Below are 21,628 nucleotides of genomic sequence, written 5' to 3' on the forward strand. Positions count from 1 at the left end.
TATTCAAACACCACAGGATGTGAGCGGTATTACCACAAAACAGTTTCATGGTGGTAGTGGTAGCCAAATTTAAAGTATGAGACTTTGATCCAGAGAAGAAGTGGATATTAGCAACACTGTCTGACGGCATCTTTAGAAAGGAGCACGCTACCTAACGTCCTGTCAAGACAGAACAAAAAGACACGTTCTCCATGTTTCTTCATCACAAGTGAGGTAGCCACGCCCATTTATTGACATACAGCAAAAATCTGGTGGGTTTGACTTTTTATTACACCCAACGTAATAACCAGCCTCAAAACACTCCCACTGTTTTGATTGTGGTCCCATGCAAGTACTAGAAAATGAAAATATACTTTTGTTAAGTAAAATAACAAGTTAAGTCCCATATCTTACTCACTAAAACAACATGGGATTAGTTTAAACCAATACTAGGCCTTAGTTAAATTAAGAAATTTAAGTCATTTATTAAAAAAATACCCAAAAAACAATGGCTGCTATACTTTAAGACAGTGGTTCTCAAACTTTACAGATCAAGTACCACCTTTAATAAAATTAGTTGTCAAAAGTACCACCTAATGACCACCATTGAAAAACACATGAATACACACTTAAATTAATAGTAGAGCTGTGAATCTTTCTCTTTACGCCTCGCTTCCAATTCTAATGTATTATTAATAATAAAAACATTTTATTTACATGCTGTTTTCAAACTAAAAACATGTTTTTTTCCCATGTTTTTTAAGTTAGTCAGCAGTAATAGCTGACACAAAACACGTTTCTGTAGTGCACTGTTAACAGGGCTCTGTAAACTCTTATGGGGGATGTTTTTAACTTTGTGGGGACTTGCAGAAAGCCTACAAACTTATATTAAAGACAAACAATGTGGAAAGAATATTCAACACATAAGATAAATAAATACACGTATACTTTAACATCAAGAGAACAGCTGTACATAACAAACAAGAGACTTACGCTTACGCTTTTGTCAAAGCGACGCGTCAAAAATACATCGCAAAAATACATCGCACTTCATTGATTGAACCTTGAGTAGATGCAGACGCGTGTTGAATTAGCACTTTACAGCAATAACAACAGCTCTAAACAGCGGTTCAAGTGCAGAAATACATAAGAAACTTAATTTGCACGCAGTTCGTCGGAAGTGAGAGACTCACAAACGCCTGTCTGCTCCAGCTCTGTGTTTGAGCTGCCCTTCACGCACCTGAGTTACATCGACCAATGATAAATAAACAACAATAATTCATACAATTATTTTAAAATTACACATAGGCTGAGATGTATTCTGTATTTATCAATCATGTAGGCGTATTAAACATTTGAAATTGTATTTAATACATGAAATGTAAATTAACATATATAGTCTGTCCTGTCACTTCACGTACCACCGGGGTCTCTTCAAGTACCACTAGTGGTACGAGTACCACAGTTTGAGAACCACTGCTTTAAGATATGTCAGGGGTCAGGCAAGCCGTTTTCAGTTTAGACAGCTCTAACATTTATTTTAGTCTAGGACTAGTCTCAAACCCTGCACAGGAAACCTGGCCTAAGAGTTAAATAACAGAAATGTATAAATTTCATGGCATGAACTTAATAAATCCAGCTGCAGACTGCAAAACACTGAGATTTCTTCATCTTCATTCTATACTAAAGTTATGCCACAGTGACGGTACTCACAATTTACTGCTAAATGTAGCAGCAACGACACATTTATAGCACATTTCATTGTCAGCATTGCAGCTGTATTCTTGTGAAGTACATAAATAAAGCTGCTAAATTAAACTTTGATAGTATTGAATGTGATTCAGCCATAATAAAGTGAAGTGCGAGTCCTCATAGGCAGATGAAACAATCTGTGGTGCTGTATAAACCATGAAAACTAAACCTAAATCTATACTAAACTAAATAAAAACTGAAAGTCATTTTTTAAACAATACATTTGAAACTATATACACACCATTAAAACAACATAAAACACTAAACTGAAATTGAAAACCAACGAACAAAACAAAACAATTATAATTTCGGTCGTAACATTGATGGAAAAGCAGAGACCAGAAGCAACTGCATGACAGGGAATGTATCTCTGAAAAGAGAAGGCGACCACCTCATCCGCGCTCCGTACCCTCTTGCGACCTAGGTGGCGAGCCTCAAGAGGCCCCCCCTTCGAGGCCCTCGGAGCTGCCGCTCTTTCTCACCTCACGATAAAGACGGCTCTCCTGATGTTGCTCACCTCCAAGAGGGTAGGGGACCTACAAGCACCCTCCGTGTCCACAGATTGCCTAGAACTCGGGCCCGGTGACTCTCACGTTATCCTGAGACCCCGGCCCGGCTACGTGCCCAAAGTTTCCACCAATTCCCCTAGAGACCAGGTGGTGAACCTGCAGGCGCTCCCCACTGGGGAGGAAGACTCAACCCCATCCTTGTTGTGTCCAGTACGCGCACTGCGCCTCTGCTTGAACCGTACGCAGAGCTTCAGAAGCTCTGAGCAGGCTCTTTGTCTGTTTTGGAGGTCAGCAGAAGGGGAGGGCTGTCTCCAAACAGAGGCTGGCGCACTGGATCGTGGATGCCGTCGCTACGGCATACCGATCTCAAGATCGCCCCTGCCCGTTAGGAGTGAGGCACACTCCTCATGGGCACTGGCTCAGGGCGCCTCTCTGGCAGACATCTGCAGAGCTGCAGGGTTGGGCTACGCCTATCACCTTCGCAAGGTTCTACAACCTACGTGTGGAACCGGTGTCAGCCCGCATCCTGCAAGGCAACATGTAGGACCGGCAGCCGGTAGGGTGTACGCCTGCGAAAGCCCTTCCCCCCTTCCTTAGGTGGGTCAGCGGCTATTTCCGCCTCCCTTCTTTCCCCACTGGGTAAAGAACAGGCATTCCATCCATCACTAAGCACTTTCCTGGGGGGCAGTCTGGGCAGAGCAGCCCTGCCCCCTTAGGCCGGGGAACAGTTGAGTTATCTACCACATAGCTCTAACTGGACCTAGTGCTCCAGACGTGATAACCCCCCCCAGTGGGCGGTTCCGTCTGATGTATCCTCATGTTTGGTTCCCACCTCGGTAACCCATGACCTCCCTAGGTGGACTCCCACCTTGTGGTTAACTCCTTCAGTCCGCACATTTTCCCATGAGTTCTCCCCTGATGGTGAGACCGTGTTGGTGTCTCCACTAATTCCTCCCTACAGAGGTAGTGGTCTCTGTAGCGTTTTTCCCCCAGGGGGAATAATTCTTACCCAGTGGCCCTTACGGTGCCGGGCGGCTTCTCGCTGTAAGAGAATCAAGGCCTCCACCCATGACGGCCGGTGGCAGGGGCTTCCCACCTTTTCTTCAAAAGCTCTGGGACCCCCTACCTCTCCACTGGACGGTTACAATTTCGCGCTAGCGCTCGTCTGACTCGCCCAGGCCAGTCAGCGTCGCTCCGCTGGAGATTGTGACGCGGCACAGCGCTGTGGCATTTTCCACAGGAACCCCATCTGTCGGCTCGACACAACGTCGAGAGACCGACAGAAAGGGAACGTCTTGGTTACGGATGTAACCTCAGTTCCCTGATGGAGGGAACGAGACGTTGTGTCCTTCTTGCCACAACGCTGGCTGCCCGCCGCAGCGGTCGAGGGATGCTCAGGCTCCTCAGACCAAAAGGTGAATGAATGCAGCACGCGGTCTCCCTTTTATACCCGGATATCCGGGGGCGGAGTCCGGCATGCAAATTTCATTCGCCAATTTCATTGGCCTTTTCTAAACTAGTCAGAAGTTGATAGGTTCACATACTTTTTCTTGTCACTGTATATAAAGCTGTGAAAAAGGTCTTTGTCAAACTTGCCTATATATCAGTCATGACTCAGTAAAGCCAGAAAAAAAGTGAGAAAAAGTCATAAGAACATTCCAAACATGACATTACACGTTACATTCATAAGGACATATGTTACACAGGTTCTTATAATTACATTATATATTTCTCTTCATAACATATAAAACTAGATGTGTCTGCCAAGGTCACAATAGAGACGTGAACTATAGTTCAGAGTATAAATAAAACAAAAACCTGAATATACTGTACATACATCAAATGTACAACAAACAAAAACAGACATTTAGTCAGACACAGAGCTGCTGCTAAGATGCTAAGAGACTGCAGCTGCTGGGTTAAAAGACATTTGGGAAACAGTAATGGTAGAAAACAACGTAAAGAACGAAGAGAGAGAGAGAAACTGGTCAAAAATCATATTTTCCCATTGAGCCCAGGAGGGGCTTTTAAAATGAAAACCTCCACAACAAAGAGCCCAGAAGACTGCAGCATTCTCTCCAATCCTCATGAAAGTACTCGGCACAAGCCACCTGCTAACACATTCACCACATCAAACACTTGTCTGTTGTCATTCACATCAATAGAGGCTTGAAATTGGGCATTTCTGAGGCTCGGGTAGTACATTATTAGGATTTTTAGCGATTAAATACTGGGCATCGCTCTAGACTCTGCTGACAAATTCTTTACGGTGGACATGAGCCCAGACATCCTAAAGCCAAATGAAGCATTTACTTCGTTCTACTTCAGGACTGCATTTTTTTCTTTCAAAAGTGGAATAAACAAAACTCGAATCCAAATCTGACATTCTCTGTAACCCATGACTGGGCTGTAAGACGTTAAATCAGACACGGTCCTTGTCTTTGTCCTTTATATCACTCACTCATGATTACTGTGACAGTGTAATGGCCTGTTCTGAAGGTTTCTTGACACCTGTACTACAGCGACAGAGGGCTTGCTGAGACTGGCCCTCGGGACAAGTTCAGTGTTTCCCCTACTATTACCTTAGGGGGGTGCCCCGCCCCTCCCACGGCACCTCCCGCCCCCCCTTGAAAGTCAAGTTAATTTAATTGTTTATGTAGCGTTAGATCACAAGAGAAGTCATTTAAGGTTACCTTTCCTATATAACATGTCTATACCTTGTTCTCGTACTAAACAAACTAAATAGCATCATGTAATTTATCTTATTTACATGGCAGCATGTCATTTCTGTTTCTATGTGGTCGCGCCTTTACAGTTCTCCTCTGCTCTCTGTATCGAGTTCCGACCCGAAGCGTGCGCACACACACAGATACGTGAGCGCTGTATACACAGGTAAGCACACTTTCACCAGCGGACAGAGAGCGTCAACCACCTGAAAAGCAGATCAATTTTTTGGTTTTAAAACGCTCCCAGGGTGGTGAAAATACGCATGCCCTGCCCCTGACAAGCAACAGTCCAGTTACCACCGGATGACAGGTTTTCACCCAGATTATCCTTCGTTCCATCCGGGCTGCAAGACATAATGAACCATTAAAAAAAATCAATACTATTTCTGTGGTTTAAATTGAGCAGCGCGTGTACATAACTGAGATGTACACATCACGCGCACTCAGGGACATTTACGTTGATTATATTTTGCGGCTATATCCTCTAATATATTAATTTCGCGCCAAACGCGCTTCATTTGAACCCTTTCCGCTCCGTGAACGCTGCTTCTCCCGCCAAAGACGCGTCGCATATAAAGACCTGCAGACACCAAGAGCAGGTAAATAAATGGACACTTTTTCTGTAACGCTTAAGTAAACGAAAATGCAGCAGTAATAAAGTATTTTTAGCTGTCAGTCAGTTTACTGTTTGCTATATAGGTTTGTGACAGATTATAAAACATAACGTCTTGTATCTACATATAGAATTTATGATATTAATAGTAGGGCTGTCACGATTATTAAATAATGAAATCTAGCTATGGTCTGTTTCACTTGCATGGAGATCTCCGTGAACCCCATGATGTGGGTTCACAGCAACAGCTTCCAAATGCAAACACCACATGTAGAATCAACTCCAGACCTTTAACATAGGGATGTAACGATTCACTCAGCTCACGATGTGATGCGATTCACGATTCTGATGTCACGATGCGATTTATTCACGATTTACTCACGATTTATTTTTAAAAAATGAGTTGAAACAAATTAGAAATGAACCACTTCCCTTGCATTATTTCTTATATGCTTCACGTTTCTTTGCATAATAAAATAATGTTTTATTTCAAATAACAAAACTAAACTGCGATTTTATAACAAATTAATAATAGAAAAAGTCTCTTTAATATAAACAAACTAATACTGTCTGTGCTTTTCTTGGATTTTTTTGCATTTAAGAAATATCAGCATCCATGTTTAGGTTTGCAGTGAAAATAGCGGCCCCTGCTGTTCAAAAAATTTATTGCGATTTAGTTCACACCTCAACCGATTTGAATCGTCACTCATTATAACCGATTTTCAACCGGCTCACGGTGAATTGTTACATCCCTACTTTAACATGCTTCATTTATGACAAAATTATTTAAGGAAAAGCCCGTACATGTGAATAAAACAGCTTTTAATTCAACTGTCCAATTACTTTTGGTCCCTTGAAAAAGGGGGGCGCTTCATATTAAAGAGCTGTAATTCCTAAATCCTTCAGCTAATCTGGATGTGAATACACTCTAAATAAAGCTGAGAGTGTGTACTTTAAGACAATATCTATTATAAAACTGTAACTTGAAAACATATTGATACACAGCTAAAATAACAAAAAATGTGCCTCTGTCCAAATATTTATGGCCCTAACTGTATATATATATTAGTAATATTCTGGGTTAAATCAGATCACAGGATCTGTGACATTTACAATGAAAGTCCAACAAAGAAATTTTTATTTTAAAATTTTTTTTGGAGGATCTATTGACAGAAATGCAATATAATATACATAGGCCTAACTATGTCTTCAGAGGTGTATAAAGAACTAATATAAGGAAGCGTTGTGTTTTTATTAAATGAGCTATTTCTATATACATGCTAGAGGTCAACCGATTGATCGAATTTTTGTATTAATCGGCATCGGCCGATTGTGCCGCAAATTGGCCGATTAACAGGCAGGTGCATCTGTGAGCAGCTAAGAATTGTTGTGGAACCAGCGACGCTGCCTCTTGCGGCATAACACTGTGGTGTCCCCCTCTGCCTGCTAACTTTTTAACTACCTTATAACTTCACAAGAAAATTAGAACAGTTTTCCATAAATAGTACAGTTGTCCGCATTGACAGATGAATTTCTCTCACTCTGAGTGAGACAGAGCAACTCGCACTCTACACCCATGCCTTGTTAAAAGACGAAACTTCTGGATAAACGTGCATGTTAACTTTCCTGCTTAAATGTGTCTGTGGGTCGGACTCTGTTTATACTTGGTATTAAGATGCATTTTGGTCAATCTTTCAAATGGACGAATTAAGTGCACACAATTTACAAATGAACGCGACCGGGGCAGATAAACATACAGAGAGAAGCAGGTTTTTTTCTGCTCTGACAGCCGCGAGACACGCTGAACACTGTAACTGTGTGTTAGAAATATGAAAGGGAGAGAAAACATTCTGCTTGCTTGGTTTTTCGTCATTAAACCAAACTTTTAAGTCTTCAGCCAAAGTTTAAATCCTGACTTGTTGTTTCCCCTCGTTTACGCATTATGTCCGTATGCGGTCTTTTGCGGCTGTTTAAACACATTCGACCACAAGAGTGTCTACTTTCCTGTCAGGCTAGAAAAAGGCTAAATGCTAAATATAAACGCAGATATGAGCAGCAGGCTGTGTAATTTGAGTGATTTTTTTATTTTTGTTTGAACTTAGATTATGACCATTTGACTAACAGCAGTGTCTGCCAACAAACATAAACAAAAAGCATGCTTCAGAACAGTTTGAGAAGGTGCTTACAAGTTTTGAGCAATGTATTATTGCTATGAATTAGACTGCTATCTTGTACCCTGCAATATACACTTACTCAATCTTTCTCAATCAAGTGCACTGATTTGAAAAGACATTCAATAAATGTTTAATTTAAGCAATATTCTGTATCATATCCAGGGGCGCAACTGCACATTTTCTGAGGGGTGTGCGAGATCAGTATTGGTTTAAATAAGGTTATTTATTGTATTCTTTGAAAAGTGAGTTTCACTTATGTAGTCTAGAATTTTGACATTTAATACCTTTAACAAAAAAGCTTGTCCAGTTTTAAACAATAATACTTCTTTAAATATCCCAAATATAAGTAACAATCCAGTTGTAGCCCATTAGAGATGTGCTGGTGAGGAAATTTTGATCTTCAAAGTTATACATTTAGATTATTCCCTTTCCTTCAACAAAAAGCATTATTAACATTATTTATTATTATCAGAATAAGACGAATAAGACGTATCACATGATATACTCGCGTTGTATAACACAAATAAACAAAAGGTCTTTGTTTTTTCCCACTTAGGTCTACTTTAAAACGAATGCTTAGTTTGTGGTTCATTAATATTTAATAAAAACACAACAATAAAATAGCCTATGTTAAACATACCTTTACTGTGCATTTATAATTAAACTTTTATTGAAAAACTAAATAAGATGGATAACAGACATTATAACGCAAATAAATAAAAAATCTTTGGATTGTCCCCTTGCTTTAAAACATTTTTAGTTTGTGGTTCACATTTTATGAAAACACATCATTAAAGTAAAACAAAGACAAACACACTTACATTGAACGCAGAATTTATTTTTTATTTACAAACGTTCTTTTGCGCTCTTGTCTCGGTCATCAATCATTACGCTGTTTCACTGTCCACACGCAATCTCTCTGGTGCTCTGTGCTGCGCGCTGTTACCAGAAGATGCATCTGCTCGCATTATATGAAGAAAACGGGCCTGACGTTCAAACTGCACAGCTTGCGTCGTCATATGGGGAAATCGCGTCCGGCGTTTAATGAAGAACCCGATAACTAGCTTATATGTGTGATAGTGGGAGACTTAACAGCTTTAACAACCGTCTAGGACTCTCCCGAATGTAATTATAAAGCTCCTTCACAAAAATAGACTTATTTTATAAGCGACAAATATGTAGGCCTAGAGGTGAACTGATATTGTATTATGATATGAACTACCTATCAGGCAACGCTAAATAACTTAAAGATCTACAGAGATGAAACGATAATCGATATTTATCCACTTGGACATTGGTTTTACTTGTCAATTTACTTGTTTTTCATTTTCATGTTCTGTTCTACGCTTTGGGAAGTTTCTTTGCTCGATCCATTTGGTCATTTGACTGTCAAAGAAAGATTGTTTGACATAATAACTTGATTAAATAAAATATACACTCACCTAAAGGATTATTAGGAACACCATACTAATACGGTGTTTGACCCCCTTTCGCCTTCAGAACTGCCTTAATTCTACGTGGCATTGATTCAACAAGGTGCTGAAAGCATTCTTTAGAAATGTTGGCCCATATTGATAGGATAGCATCTTGCAGTTGATGGAGATTTGTGGGATGCACATCCAGGGCACGAAGCTCCCGTTCCACCACATCCCAAAGATGTTCTATCGGGTTGAGATCTGGTGACTGTGGGGGCCATTCTAGTACAGTGAACTCATTGTCATGTTCAAGAAACCAATTTGAAATGATTCGAGCTTTGTGACATGGTGCATTATCCTGCTGGAAGTAGCCATTAGAGGATGGGTACATGGTGGTCATAAAGGGATGGACATGGTCAGAAACAATGCTCAGGTAGGCCGTGGCATTTAAACGATGCCCAATTGGCACTAAGGGGCCTAAAGTGTGCCAAGAAAACATCCCCCACACCATTACACCACCACCACCAGCCTGCACAGTGGTAACAAGGCATGATGGATCCATGTTCTCATTCTGTTTACGCCAAATTCTGACTCTACCATTTGAATGTCTCAACAGAAATCGAGACTCATCAGACCAGGCAACATTTTTCCAGTCTTCAACTGTCCAATTTTGGTGAGCTCGTGCAAATTGTAGCCTCTTTTTCCTATTTGTAGTGGAGATGAGTGGTACCCGGTGGGGTCTTCTGCTGTTGTAGCCCATCTGCCTCAAGGTTGTGCGTGTTGTGGCTTCACAAATGCTTTGCTGCATACCTCGGTTGTAACGAGTGGTTATTTCAGTCAAAGTTGCTCTTCTATCAGCTTGAATCAGTCGGCCCATTCTCCTCTGACCTCTAGCATCAACAAGGCATTTTCGCCCACAGGACTGCCGCATACTGGATGTTTTTCCCTTTTCACACCATTCTTTGTAAACCCTAGAAATGGTTGTGCGTGAAAATCCCAGTAACTGAGCAGATTGTGAAATACTCAGACCGGCCCGTCTGGCACCAACAACCATGCCACGCTCAAAATTGCTTAAATCACCTTTCTTTCCCATTCTGACATTCAGTTTGGAGTTCAGGAGATTGTCTTGACCAGGACCACACCCCTAAATGCATTGAAGCAACTGCCATGTGATTGGTTGATTAGATAATTGCATTAATGAGAAATTGAACAGGTGTTCCTAATAATCCTTTAGGTGAGTGTATATTTACTGAACTTGTTTAAAATGCTAGACAAAATTGAAAGTAAAACATTTTAGATAATGATTTTTCGTTATGTTTTTTATTATTTATAATGTTTTATTAAAAAAACTTTAAATAATATTTTGGCACAATGGCGCCCCCCTTGTGCGGTGCCCCTATGCATCGCATATACTGCATACCCCATTTTTGCGCCACTGATCACATCTTATTACTTAATTAGATTTAATGAGATGAAGATGGAAAAAAGAAAATCGGCCAAACATATCGGCCATCGCTGGCCTAATTTCTAAAAATCGGCATGTTGTTTCTACAATCCCTAAATGGACAAACTGCCATACAGAGCATCTGGCAAAGAAGCGAAAATGTGACAACATCTTTGTCTATGTCAGCCACCATAGTGCTTTGAAAGGGAGAGGTAGAGTGAGCCGTTGTTTGCAATTCACAACCTCACCGCTAGATGCCGCTAAATTTACACTAATACACTGGACCTTTAAGCATAAAAAATGTGTCACAGAGCATCTTAAGGACTTTTACGAAGGAACAGGTTAATAAACCAGCTGTACAGGATACACTTGCTAAATCCAAAAATTATACCAACCTATAAGCAAACTAAACTATTTCAAGAGAGTGTTAACCGTGAAAAGCTAGACCTCGTATAATTGCTTAAGTCGCACTAAAAAACTGTAAGACACCTCATTAGAGCCGTTTCAAATGAGCTATAAGTGTTGCTTTCACAGGGGAATAATTTTACACTAGTCTGACAGCATCCTCACAAAACAACATAACACGGTTTTGGAGAAAACAGCCCACAGCATCTAAGACTGATAACCAAAGATAAAACACTGGTCTATGTGGATATGGATTAAAACACAACAGAACGGCAAAAACTGGGTTTAATTAATTCACATATTCCTTCAAGACAGGACACCTTATTGAGATTAAAGCATGTTTGATTTGTTAAACCATGTTATTAGTAATCCAAATAATCTAATAATTAAATACAAAGTCAATGTTGAAAGAATATTTCAAAATACTTTATAGAATACAGGTCTTTCAAGCTGTGGCAAAAAAAATCACAGTTCCCTGTTATTCAGCAGAATCATCTGATGGTTAATAAGATAATGACCGCACATTTTGCAGAAGCGAAGTCTTGATAAAATTAGGTAATTATACTCTCTAACTGTCATCATACATTTTTTCACCAATTTTCCCAGCTAGCTTAAAGTAGTAATTTAAAGGGAACACTTTGTTCCAAAGAACAGCTAGAAGACTAAGAGTTCAAAACCCCCAAGGTTCATATAGGTTTCGGAAAGTTTTTTTCGAACATGAAAATCCATTACGTAACAACTTTTCTTAGTCCCGGAAAAGCACGGCCACGGAAAGGTGAAAGAAATAGACTGCCCACACATCAATCGACGAGCGATAGGAAGACCCGCTTACCATCAAGATTGGCTGTGCTGCATCAAGATTAGCTGCGCTGTCAACACATTCTCACTTTTGACTCGTCACATATTTACGCTCGGTCAGCGCCCTTCGGCGTCACTTTTGAACGCGCAGGGTACTCCTTTGGCATCGTTTTTCGATGTGAAGGGCACGCGAATTTCACCGTCATTATGAAAATGTATATTAGATATAATTTGCAATGATGATGTTTCGGGGTTTAATTTAAGCTTAATGGCCAGGATAATTGTGTTTACATGACACTTTTCAGACAGTTTGAGCACGTAATGTAACAGTTTATTTATCGTAATATAAAACACATAATACAAGCAGTCACAATGTCGTTCAAAAATATAGATATTCCAAGGGTACCAACGCGAAACGGTCGATTTGTATGAGGAACAGATGCGAAAGCGATCACCGTCCGCCGTAAATCTCAAATCAAGTGAAGAACGACGTTCAAAATTTGCCGCCAGAGGAAGTTACATCAGCTTCGATGCCATTGGCTGTCCCGTATCTCGTGACCGATCGCGTCATTTCATTGGCTTTGAACGTGAAATGGTATTGGCTCCCGCAACCGACTGCATCTAGCTGTTCCGGTTTATCTTTAAATGGGCGCCGACCTCATGCATTCACAGACACGCACGGCATGTTCATGTAAAGGTATTTTACAGCTTTGGTGCAAAAAGGTCTGCGAAACGAGTTGTTTGTTATATGATGAAATGCTAAGAATTGCACGCATCTCGGTCTGGATCATTTAGAAAACAGCAACGCAGTTCCCCGTTCGTCGAAAAACGACGCCAAAGGGGTACCCTGCGCGTTCAAAAGTGGGGCGCTGACCGAGCGTAAATATGTGACGAGTCGAGAGTGAGAACGGGTTGGCGCTGTGGGCCTGCAGCTGCACCCCCGCACCCCCCGCAACCGTTGTATGTTTTCGGAAATAATCGTACAGCTGTATCTGTCTTTTATAAATGTGATCAAACTAAAGACTCTTACGAATATTTGAAGGGTACGATACTATTCTGTACGTACTCAAGATTAACATCTGTCTGAGTTACGGCCATTTTTAGCAGGCAACTAAGCTAACGCTTGTATTTGACACATAAATGCAACTTGATCTTTAAGCAAATAACTATAAAAAACAGATAAGTGATGGGTATAATGCATAATAAAGCCCTGCTTTTCATTTCATTTAGCTTTTTGAACACTAAAGAGAATGAAATGTACTCACCCCTCTTCGCTTTGGCTTGTCGCACACGCCATATTGTTTTGTGGATCTCAAAATTGTAGTTGGCTGGTAAAATCTTGATGGCTTCATTGAGCTCTGGATCTTTGAGAATCTCATCAGGAATCTGATTGGCCACTCTTCTCGGACCTCGTGCTATATAAAAAAGGGGGAGATGCAAGTCTGTCCTGGATAGTCAAAAGAGTCACATTTGTCTTATAGATCAAAAAGGCAGGAGCAAACATCTCCTTAACAAGCGACATGATTTCCAGGGCACAAATAAGAGTTAGTGGGTTAAATTCCTAAAGGTCAGTAAGAGCAATACTGATTTATCAAGCAGCAGTAGTAAGATTTAGTAAGATTTCTACACAGCTTACATCATGTTCACGACTGAGCAAGCCCCAACAATGCCAAGCATGCCAAGCATGCCAACAGGACAGCAGCTAACTGAGAGGTCAGCTGTCAACAGAATGGCTCTGTGTCAGTGACATCCATCTTTTTTTGTAGTTTGTGACGGATAAACCATTTATAATGTAATTCCCAGCTATGCGTTCTGCTATACCTGCCTTATTTGTTATATTTTATTTTTTTGAATAGTTTATATGGCTATATCATGATTAAACAATTGTAAGTATTTATATGGTTTTATTACTATTAAGAGATGTGTTAAATTTCAGCAGTCCATGAATAAAAACATATCAGTGTTAAGGGCAGGAAAACTAACCCTGAAAATAAAAGTGAAGGAAACAAGAACAAAAAATCCCTGTGTAAGTTGTCACTGAATTTGTTTAGCGTCTCTGCAGTGATTCTGCAGACATAGGGGATGGGGAAAAGTAGTGACAGTAAGATAAAGAGGAGACACATGAGATCTGACAGCAGCAGAACTGATGGTTAATATATAAAAACATGATCATTTATCATACACTCACTGCAGTCATGAAATGCTGCGACACTGCTGTACTGAGACAATAGCTGAAAAACTCCATGGGTGTGAGTGTGTAATGTTATTTATGTCCTTGTATATGCTTAATTCAAACAAATGATTTAATGACAGTAATTAGTCTAAAAGACAAATAAATCTACCCCAGTACCTAATATTCTGCGACCACAATTGTACTAACATATTAGGGAGCTCTGTCACACCTTGCTTTCACCCCAGCAAATATTTTTCTATAGAATTATTTTTGGTATAGGCACATATCTTAAAGTCTTGGTTACAGAACAAGCTACCAAACTTTTTTTTACAATGTAAACGAGCTGACACTAAGAATACCTTTTTGATAATATCAATATTAAAGCCACATTAATAATTTATGTATATTATGACCCTGCAGCAATTTTCAAACAAATATTGAGGTAATTATCAAGCAAAATCAATTCACAAAGAAACAAAATGTAAATAGTAACATTCAAAAAATATAAAATCATTGTTTCGGACAATAGAGGCTACAATAAATGAGTTGTATGTGAAATTACAATATGGAAAACAAAGCAATAACCTGCCCAGACTGAATTTTTTTTTGGGGGGGTGGGGTAAAGCTAAAAACAATTAAACTTTTCTTATCAATTCTACATTCATTACGTAACTGATTCTTCCCTGAATGTATGTCGATTTGCTTTAATTGTATTCAATATTTATTTATAATGTCACGATTAGACTTTTTTTTGTCACACACATGCACAACCAAATTACAACTAGCAGTAAAATTACTGTATGTATGGTATAAACCACCGCTGTGGCTTCACTTTTGTATTATTTGTAAGTGGAGGTGAGAAATACACATTTTAAACACAGATTTCATATTGGCATTCCCCACAAAGAGCACTTTAAAGTGACAGTCATCTATAGCTTACATTGCTATATCATATATATATAACCTATTATCCCATAGCGTCAGTAAGCGTAAGCGTTAGCGTCCACAGTTTATCGCAACATTACCTAACAAGAAAGAGAATATGAACCTTAAAGACATCGCGAACCATTAAACAAAACAAAATATAGAATTTTACCATTAAGCTTTTTCGGAGCGACTGCTTCTATCTCAGTAGTGGGAGCCGCCATATTTCCGCAAACAACTATACGTGGAGTGAGAAAAGGCATTACATATCGAACACAGACCTGTAAATCAAACGTCGATATCATCGATGCGAATGCATCCCAGGACATACAATTATGTCGTTTTTATTTTTATCCATAAAATTGTGCATCAGATGTACTAAGGACAGGATCTGAACAATTTTATTCTTACGCTAAAATAAATACAAATAGTAATTAATTGTTATCATAAGTGTTTTACTTTTATTGTAGCTTATGCAGCAGCCTTTACAAAGATATACATAGACCCATCATTCCTGGCAAGACAGACTAACCAAATTGTCCATACACCGTTTAACAAAGTCAAAGCTTTCTCAGCATAAACCTGGGTAAGTGCAGAGTGTTATTGTCATTCTCTCAGTCTGCAGTCTCCTCATTAATCAGTTTTATAAAGAGTCTTTTATGACTCCTCAACTCCATCTGTGCTCTCTGACTGGTGAATGGAGAGAAGCGCTATAGCTTGACTCACAAGTCTTCTTCACAGTGAATGAATCAGTGAAGGAAGTGCTGTGTCTATAAACCAAGCTGCACACCAAAGGGGAAAGAGACAGAATTGTAGTTTGTAATATTTATTTAGTTATTTACGAAAAAAACTGACTTATCCATCACATGCCAAATAAAAGGACTTGAGTCTACCTTCAATTTATAAATCCAAAAAGTATCTTTCTGATCTACATTTCCTATCTGTCAATTCATTGTATTCTAAATATAGTTTGCTTACTGTTATACTGATATTCTGTTGACCCAGACCCAGTCTTGCAGTACTCTTTTTATTTGGCCAGTATTGAAAACATTATAGAATCTGAATTTTTTACAATTATTAAAATAATTTATATTATAGTACTCATTTGATGCTATACAGTTAAAGGTGTTCCTTGCACTACATTTACAGTGATTACTCCAAATGTATATCATAAGTTTATTCAATAAAAAATATTTTTAATATGCAAATTTGACCATAGCATTTGGTTTAGCAGCTTTAGTTAGCTTTAGTTTATTATTATGCAATCATTTTTATTTAAAATTTTAAACTGGCACATACGATAGTAACTAGTTATATATTATTTCAGAGCAAGGTTGTTTTCAAGGTCTAGCCTGTTTGCCTACTGGAGACAGTAGTTGTAAAGAGAGAGAGAGAGAGAGAGAGAGAGAGAGAGAGAGAGAGAGAGAGAGAGAGAGAGAGAGAGAGAGAGAGAGAGAGAGAGAGAGAGAGAGAGAGAGAGAGAGAGAGAGAGAGAGAGAGAGAGAAAAACAAACTACTGCCTTAATCTGTTACAATCAATGCACATACACTCACTTTACTTTATTACATTCTCATGTTTCTGCCTGAAATCTGCATTTGATATTGTTCCGTATATATCATTTGTTTACTTACATATGCTTATTTTTATATTTCATTCTATATTTATGCCTTACTCAGCCACTTCATTATTATATTTTTATTTTTACTCTATTTTAATGTTTGTACTTTTTGTATGTCTTTTGTATATTGTTGAATGCTTTGGCAATATTGGAAGAACACGCAATCATGCCAATAAAGTACCTTGAAATTGAATTAAAAAATGGAGAGAGAGAGAGAGAGAGAGAGAGAGAGAGAGAGAGCATCAGACCAAAAGTGGACTGAGAGACACATCGGTTAAGAATCAAAGGCAAGCGCGCATCTCTCAGCTGGAGCATCATCTGTCCGACCTCTTTGCTCGAACAAACACCTTTCCCACTTTGCCGCTCGACTCTGCAGCACGCACTCCTTGCGCTCGATATGTAAGGGTCTAGCGCTCATTTGTCTTTTGCGGAGATCCGAAATATCTGTACAAAATGCTTTCAATGTGGATTGCTAGAGATTCCGTATGGAGGCAGTGGGACACCTCCCCATAGTTCGTAAAAGAGTGCAAGAGAGACCGACAGAAGAGTTCCTGCGTATCGGATTGAGGACTATCTGCTGAATTTACCCGACGTCTCTGCTTTAGAGGAATACCTGATATTCAAACGGGTTAAAATTAGCCAATAACCGCGTTTAGAGCGTTCTGGATAACATACACCAGAACCACCAGGTGCCTGTGTGCCTTCTATGGCTGACAGTCTGAGTGGATAACACCAATTATTACTGCAGAATGTGTTGCGCTCCTTTTGGACTTGCATCTGCTAAAATATTTGCTTGAGACCGCAGCGGATGAAAAGAGTCTTGCGATAGCCTAAATGATCCGAATTCGGCAAGAAGTCTCTGAGCTATAGGAGTTCTTCACGACGCAGCTGGCTGCACCATACGTTTATGTATTCCGATTAAATCAAACAACATTTGCTAGATTGCTTGGCATCTTATTGACAGTGTGAAGTCACGCTCCGACTGGAATACAACAATAAATGCACCCGAGTGAGCAGACCGAGATTTAACCATTTCCAACATGTTTAAACGGGGTAAGTGCAATTTACAACTTTCGCTCGTGCTGTTTTTGAAACGAAGCTCGGGTTTTGATAGGCTACTGGGATTTTCAATGGGTTTTATGAGAATCGTGTCGAAATACTCTTGCGCTGGATAGGAATTTATTTATTTACTTTTTAAATTCCCAGCTGTAGAATGTGGCATAAATGGTTTTATAAAATGAAGATATAAAGAACAGAGATTGTCGCACAAAGGTTTTGAAAAGTTTATGTGAAGGACTTTAAAGTTCTTACAGATCACATAGGGCCTTTTATAGTTTTCTCATCGTGGCTGTCTACCTCTGGGTGCGCTCGGTATAACGCAGCCGCGTTTGAAATATTCATCATATCACGAAATATTTTCTTAAGATGCTGGCGGTGGGTGCCGCACTGCAGTTTATGCTCCGTTTTTCATCGGAAAGCGTTGTGCCGTCTGCTTGCCTTCAATACCTAAATTTCTCTTGGTGGGTTCAACGGGTTTTCTTGGGCATGATATAATTTAACGTAGAAGGTCTCTTATTAGATTATAAAGTGTAAACATTTTAGTTGATAAAAGAAGCTGTCTGTGTGAGAAAGGTAATAGGCTATCTGTCAGCTAGTTTTCACGAGATAAAACCATCTGTGTCTAAACTAAATGAATCATACTGTCTAGTGGTCACAGTGTTTATTAGCCCAGTTTACTTTACTTAATCTCAAAACGTTTTTGGGTAAGGTTAGAGACACTTTACAAAACCTTTGATAATTGTCTAGCGTTTCTATTCTCTCTGCAAAAGCAGATTTCCTCGGAGGAGGCCCAAAGCTTAATACAGAAACAATTGTTATTTCAATAGACTTTGCCTAGGAACAAAACCCACTATCAAGCGTCGTACCTGCGCACTAAAGAACCCTCGTGAACGCCTATGAGGAACCTGTGGTGCAGTCTACGTTTGCCTTTGAAAATTTCAAACCCAAGTCTGAAATAATTTTCATGCTTGTAGCACAAGCTAAAACCCTACAATTGACATTTTACTGTCTTTTTGGAGACATTTAGCATCAAACACTTTGACACACATGCACTTTATATTCATTGTGTTTTGACCATAATACGTTTAAAAGTCAAATGAGACTTGTAAACTGGCATCAACAAAATGGATACCACAAGAATGGCAACAGCAGTACAAGTCATGAGGCCATTCAAAAATGGAGCTGCCATTCACTGTTTGGTAGGGGTGACATGATTTCATGCCAGTTTGTGGCAGTGCCAGATATTGTGTTATGTGCATTGTGTTTACTAGTTAGGGTTGTTGAATATTCATTTGTTTTGGCTAACTGTGGTGTTTTTTCTTCTGTAAAGATGTTTTAAAAGTCGGAGTTGCTTTTAGTTTAATAGTGTTTCTCTGCTGTGGTGTGTACTAATTCGCCTTTCACTTCAGGATGCATTTAAACGTATGAGAAAAAACCTCCAGCAGTTGTCTGCCATAACATAAGTAAAGAAGAGCGGGCAGGGGAGAATACTGAATTCTTCTAAAGAGATGCTGTGGTGTGACATTTTCCAGAAACGTGGACAGGGTTTGAGTTATGTGGCAGTGCCCTGCGTGCCAATCTTAGCAGAGCTGTGCTGTTTCTGTTCGTAGCGCCTGACTTCTGCATGTCAGCAGGTGCATGTCAGTCAGATTCACAATGAAGTGTGAGAATGTAAGGGTTCATTTTCTGTTCTCCTTAATTTTCCCTTTTACGTAAAGACAAACGTTTGTGTAATACGACCACTTCCATTCTCAAGCTTCAGTTTGCACTTCATATCTGCTCAGTTATTTAAACTGAAATAGGTATATCTGATGGTACATGGGATATTCAGATTTCAGATTCGTTGTGCTGAGTTGTCAGTATAGAGGACAGCCTCATTTTGAAATTCAGCCTTGAAAATACAATAAAGCTCACTGTCAGGCCCAAGATCCAGCTTGATCTACATCAGGTGACAAATGCATTCTGTGCTGAAGTAAATTTGGTTCATTTGAAATTATGATTGCTTCATATCTCACACATTTCAAAACAAGCAAAAAATCAGACCGAATGTAACCAAGCCCTGAAGCAAGACAAGAACATGCAAAACTTCAAGAATGAAATAACTCTTATTAGCCGTGATTTTGCAGCTGTGCATGGAGAAACTAGGCGTTTCGATGTGATGCTAGACAGCCGGTTAATGGCAGATGGATGGGAGATGGGAGAGGCAGTTGGTAAGCAAAGAGGGCAACACCTGTGTCCTGACACCAGACTCTATCACATCTGCTATTGTTCATCATATCTACCCTAAACCTGCTGAGTACTGTTCTCTGGCCTCATATCATTTTAGGGTACTACTTATATATGTGACGTGTGTCACTAGCAGCACCACACAGATTAGGAAAAATAATGATTTTCTGTTTTCCCAAACAATTCTACTGCACCCCTGTCTTCTTTGGGGCCCGCCTCAAAATCGCATAGGCTGAGCCACAAGTTGATATTGGGCTGCACAAGCGAACAGAGCAATGATTAAAAGTGCCAATGTTTACACAAGTGTTTACATAAATCAATCTACGAATGACTTAGTTGTCTCTGCACATTAACACAGGATAGGTGAAAGTGTTGTTCTATAACATCAAAATAATGAAACACTTCAAGTAAAGAATCATTCTCATCCCTTTTCATAAATGAAATCAAACACAATGAAGTACAGAGTCATGATAGACTGAACTTAAAGAGACAGTTCATGTCAAAATGACAATCCTTATCTTTTTTATTCACGCCATGTATGACTTTATTCTGCAGAACACAAAAGATATTTTAAAGAATTGAAAGAAGCCCCTATTGCCTTTCATTGCATGGACACAAAACCACTGAGACATTTCCCAAACTATCTTTTTAATTCACAAAATGAGGAGTTACTGTATATACAGGTTTCACCTGAATAAATGATCAAATCTTTATTTTTGGGTGAACTGTCCCTTTAAATCTTAAAGAAAGTCTTTCAATCACTGTTAGCAAGCAAGTCAGAAGCATTAAAGGGATAGTTCGCCCAAAAATGAAAATTCTGTCACCCCCAAGTTGTTCCAAACCTGTATAAATATCTTTTTTCTGATGAACACAAAGATATTTGGAAGAATGTTAGCAATTTTCAGTTCTGGGACATTATTCAGTACCATATAGAAAAAAATATTGTATATACCTTTTGTTCTGTTTAACACAAAATGAGATGTTTTTAAGATGGGGCACTTTTGTTTTAATTTTTCCTACTATGGTAGTGATACTTCACCCAAAAATGAAAATTCTGTGTCATCATTTACTCACCTTCGAGTTGTTCCACATCTGTATACATTTCTTTGTTCTGATGAACACAGAGAAAGATATTTGGAAGAACGCATATAACCAGACAGGTTCGCCCCCCATTGACTCCCATAGTAGGAAAAATTACTTTATCTTTTTTTTTGTTCTGTTGAACACAAAAGACGACATTTTGAAGAATGTAGGACAGCAAACAGTTCTGGGGCACTTCTGACTACCATTGTTGTCAGGAAACGGGGTGTGAGGCAGAACCCAAGCGCAGGCAGGTGAAGGGTTAAACAAAGAAAATTGCTAACGTTCTTCCAAATATCTTACTTTGTGTTTGAGCAGAACAAAGAATACAGGTTTGGAACAACTTGAGGGTGAGTAAATGATGACAGAATTTAAATTTTTGGGTGAACTATTCCCTTAAGGTTTCATCAAAGTTGACTATAGTGATGGTTTCATTGGACACACGTGCAAAATTGACACATGCCCGAAATTAACTTCTGGTCTGTGTTTGTTGATCGGCCTGGCTAATGGCTAATAATATAGCTATTTATATTTTATCTATATTAATATTAATTAATATTAGTATTTTATAATAATTGTATTAAATAAACAATTTGTTACATTTTATTGTATGTTAATTTTATTAAACAATTTGTTGAATGGGTCATGCAACTTTGTTGCATTTAATTTTAGCCAAGTAACGGTTCTTCTAATGGTAACCCCAAAACATACGGGCTAGACATTTTTTACTTT

The 21,628-nt window shown here is 39.1% G+C and overlaps 2 protein-coding genes across 2 annotated transcripts in view; one reads left to right on the plus strand and one right to left on the minus strand.

Annotated features, from left to right (window-relative positions):
• The window catches only part of dph1 (diphthamide biosynthesis 1), a 75,842-nt gene extending 60,661 nt beyond the window's left edge, over positions 1-15,181 (minus strand). Inside the window, exons 1-2 of the mRNA XM_057351221.1 lie at positions 15,085-15,181; positions 13,081-13,230 (exon numbers count right to left, since the gene is read on the minus strand). Of these exons, the coding sequence (XP_057207204.1) occupies positions 13,081-13,230; positions 15,085-15,175 (241 nt within the window). The 5' untranslated portion in view covers positions 15,176-15,181. The remainder of the gene's footprint in view (positions 1-13,080; positions 13,231-15,084) is intronic.
• Positions 15,182-16,817: 1,636 nt separating this feature from the next.
• rtn4rl1b (reticulon 4 receptor-like 1b) overlaps positions 16,818-21,628 on the plus strand; it is a 131,843-nt gene continuing 127,032 nt past the window's right edge. The window contains exon 1 of the mRNA XM_057351765.1: positions 16,818-17,584. Coding sequence (XP_057207748.1) covers positions 17,572-17,584 — 13 coding nt within the window. The 5' untranslated portion in view covers positions 16,818-17,571. The remainder of the gene's footprint in view (positions 17,585-21,628) is intronic.

This window comes from Triplophysa rosa, linkage group LG14, assembly GCF_024868665.1.
Source record: "Triplophysa rosa linkage group LG14, Trosa_1v2, whole genome shotgun sequence".
NCBI classification, from domain to species: domain Eukaryota; kingdom Metazoa; phylum Chordata; class Actinopteri; order Cypriniformes; family Nemacheilidae; genus Triplophysa; species Triplophysa rosa.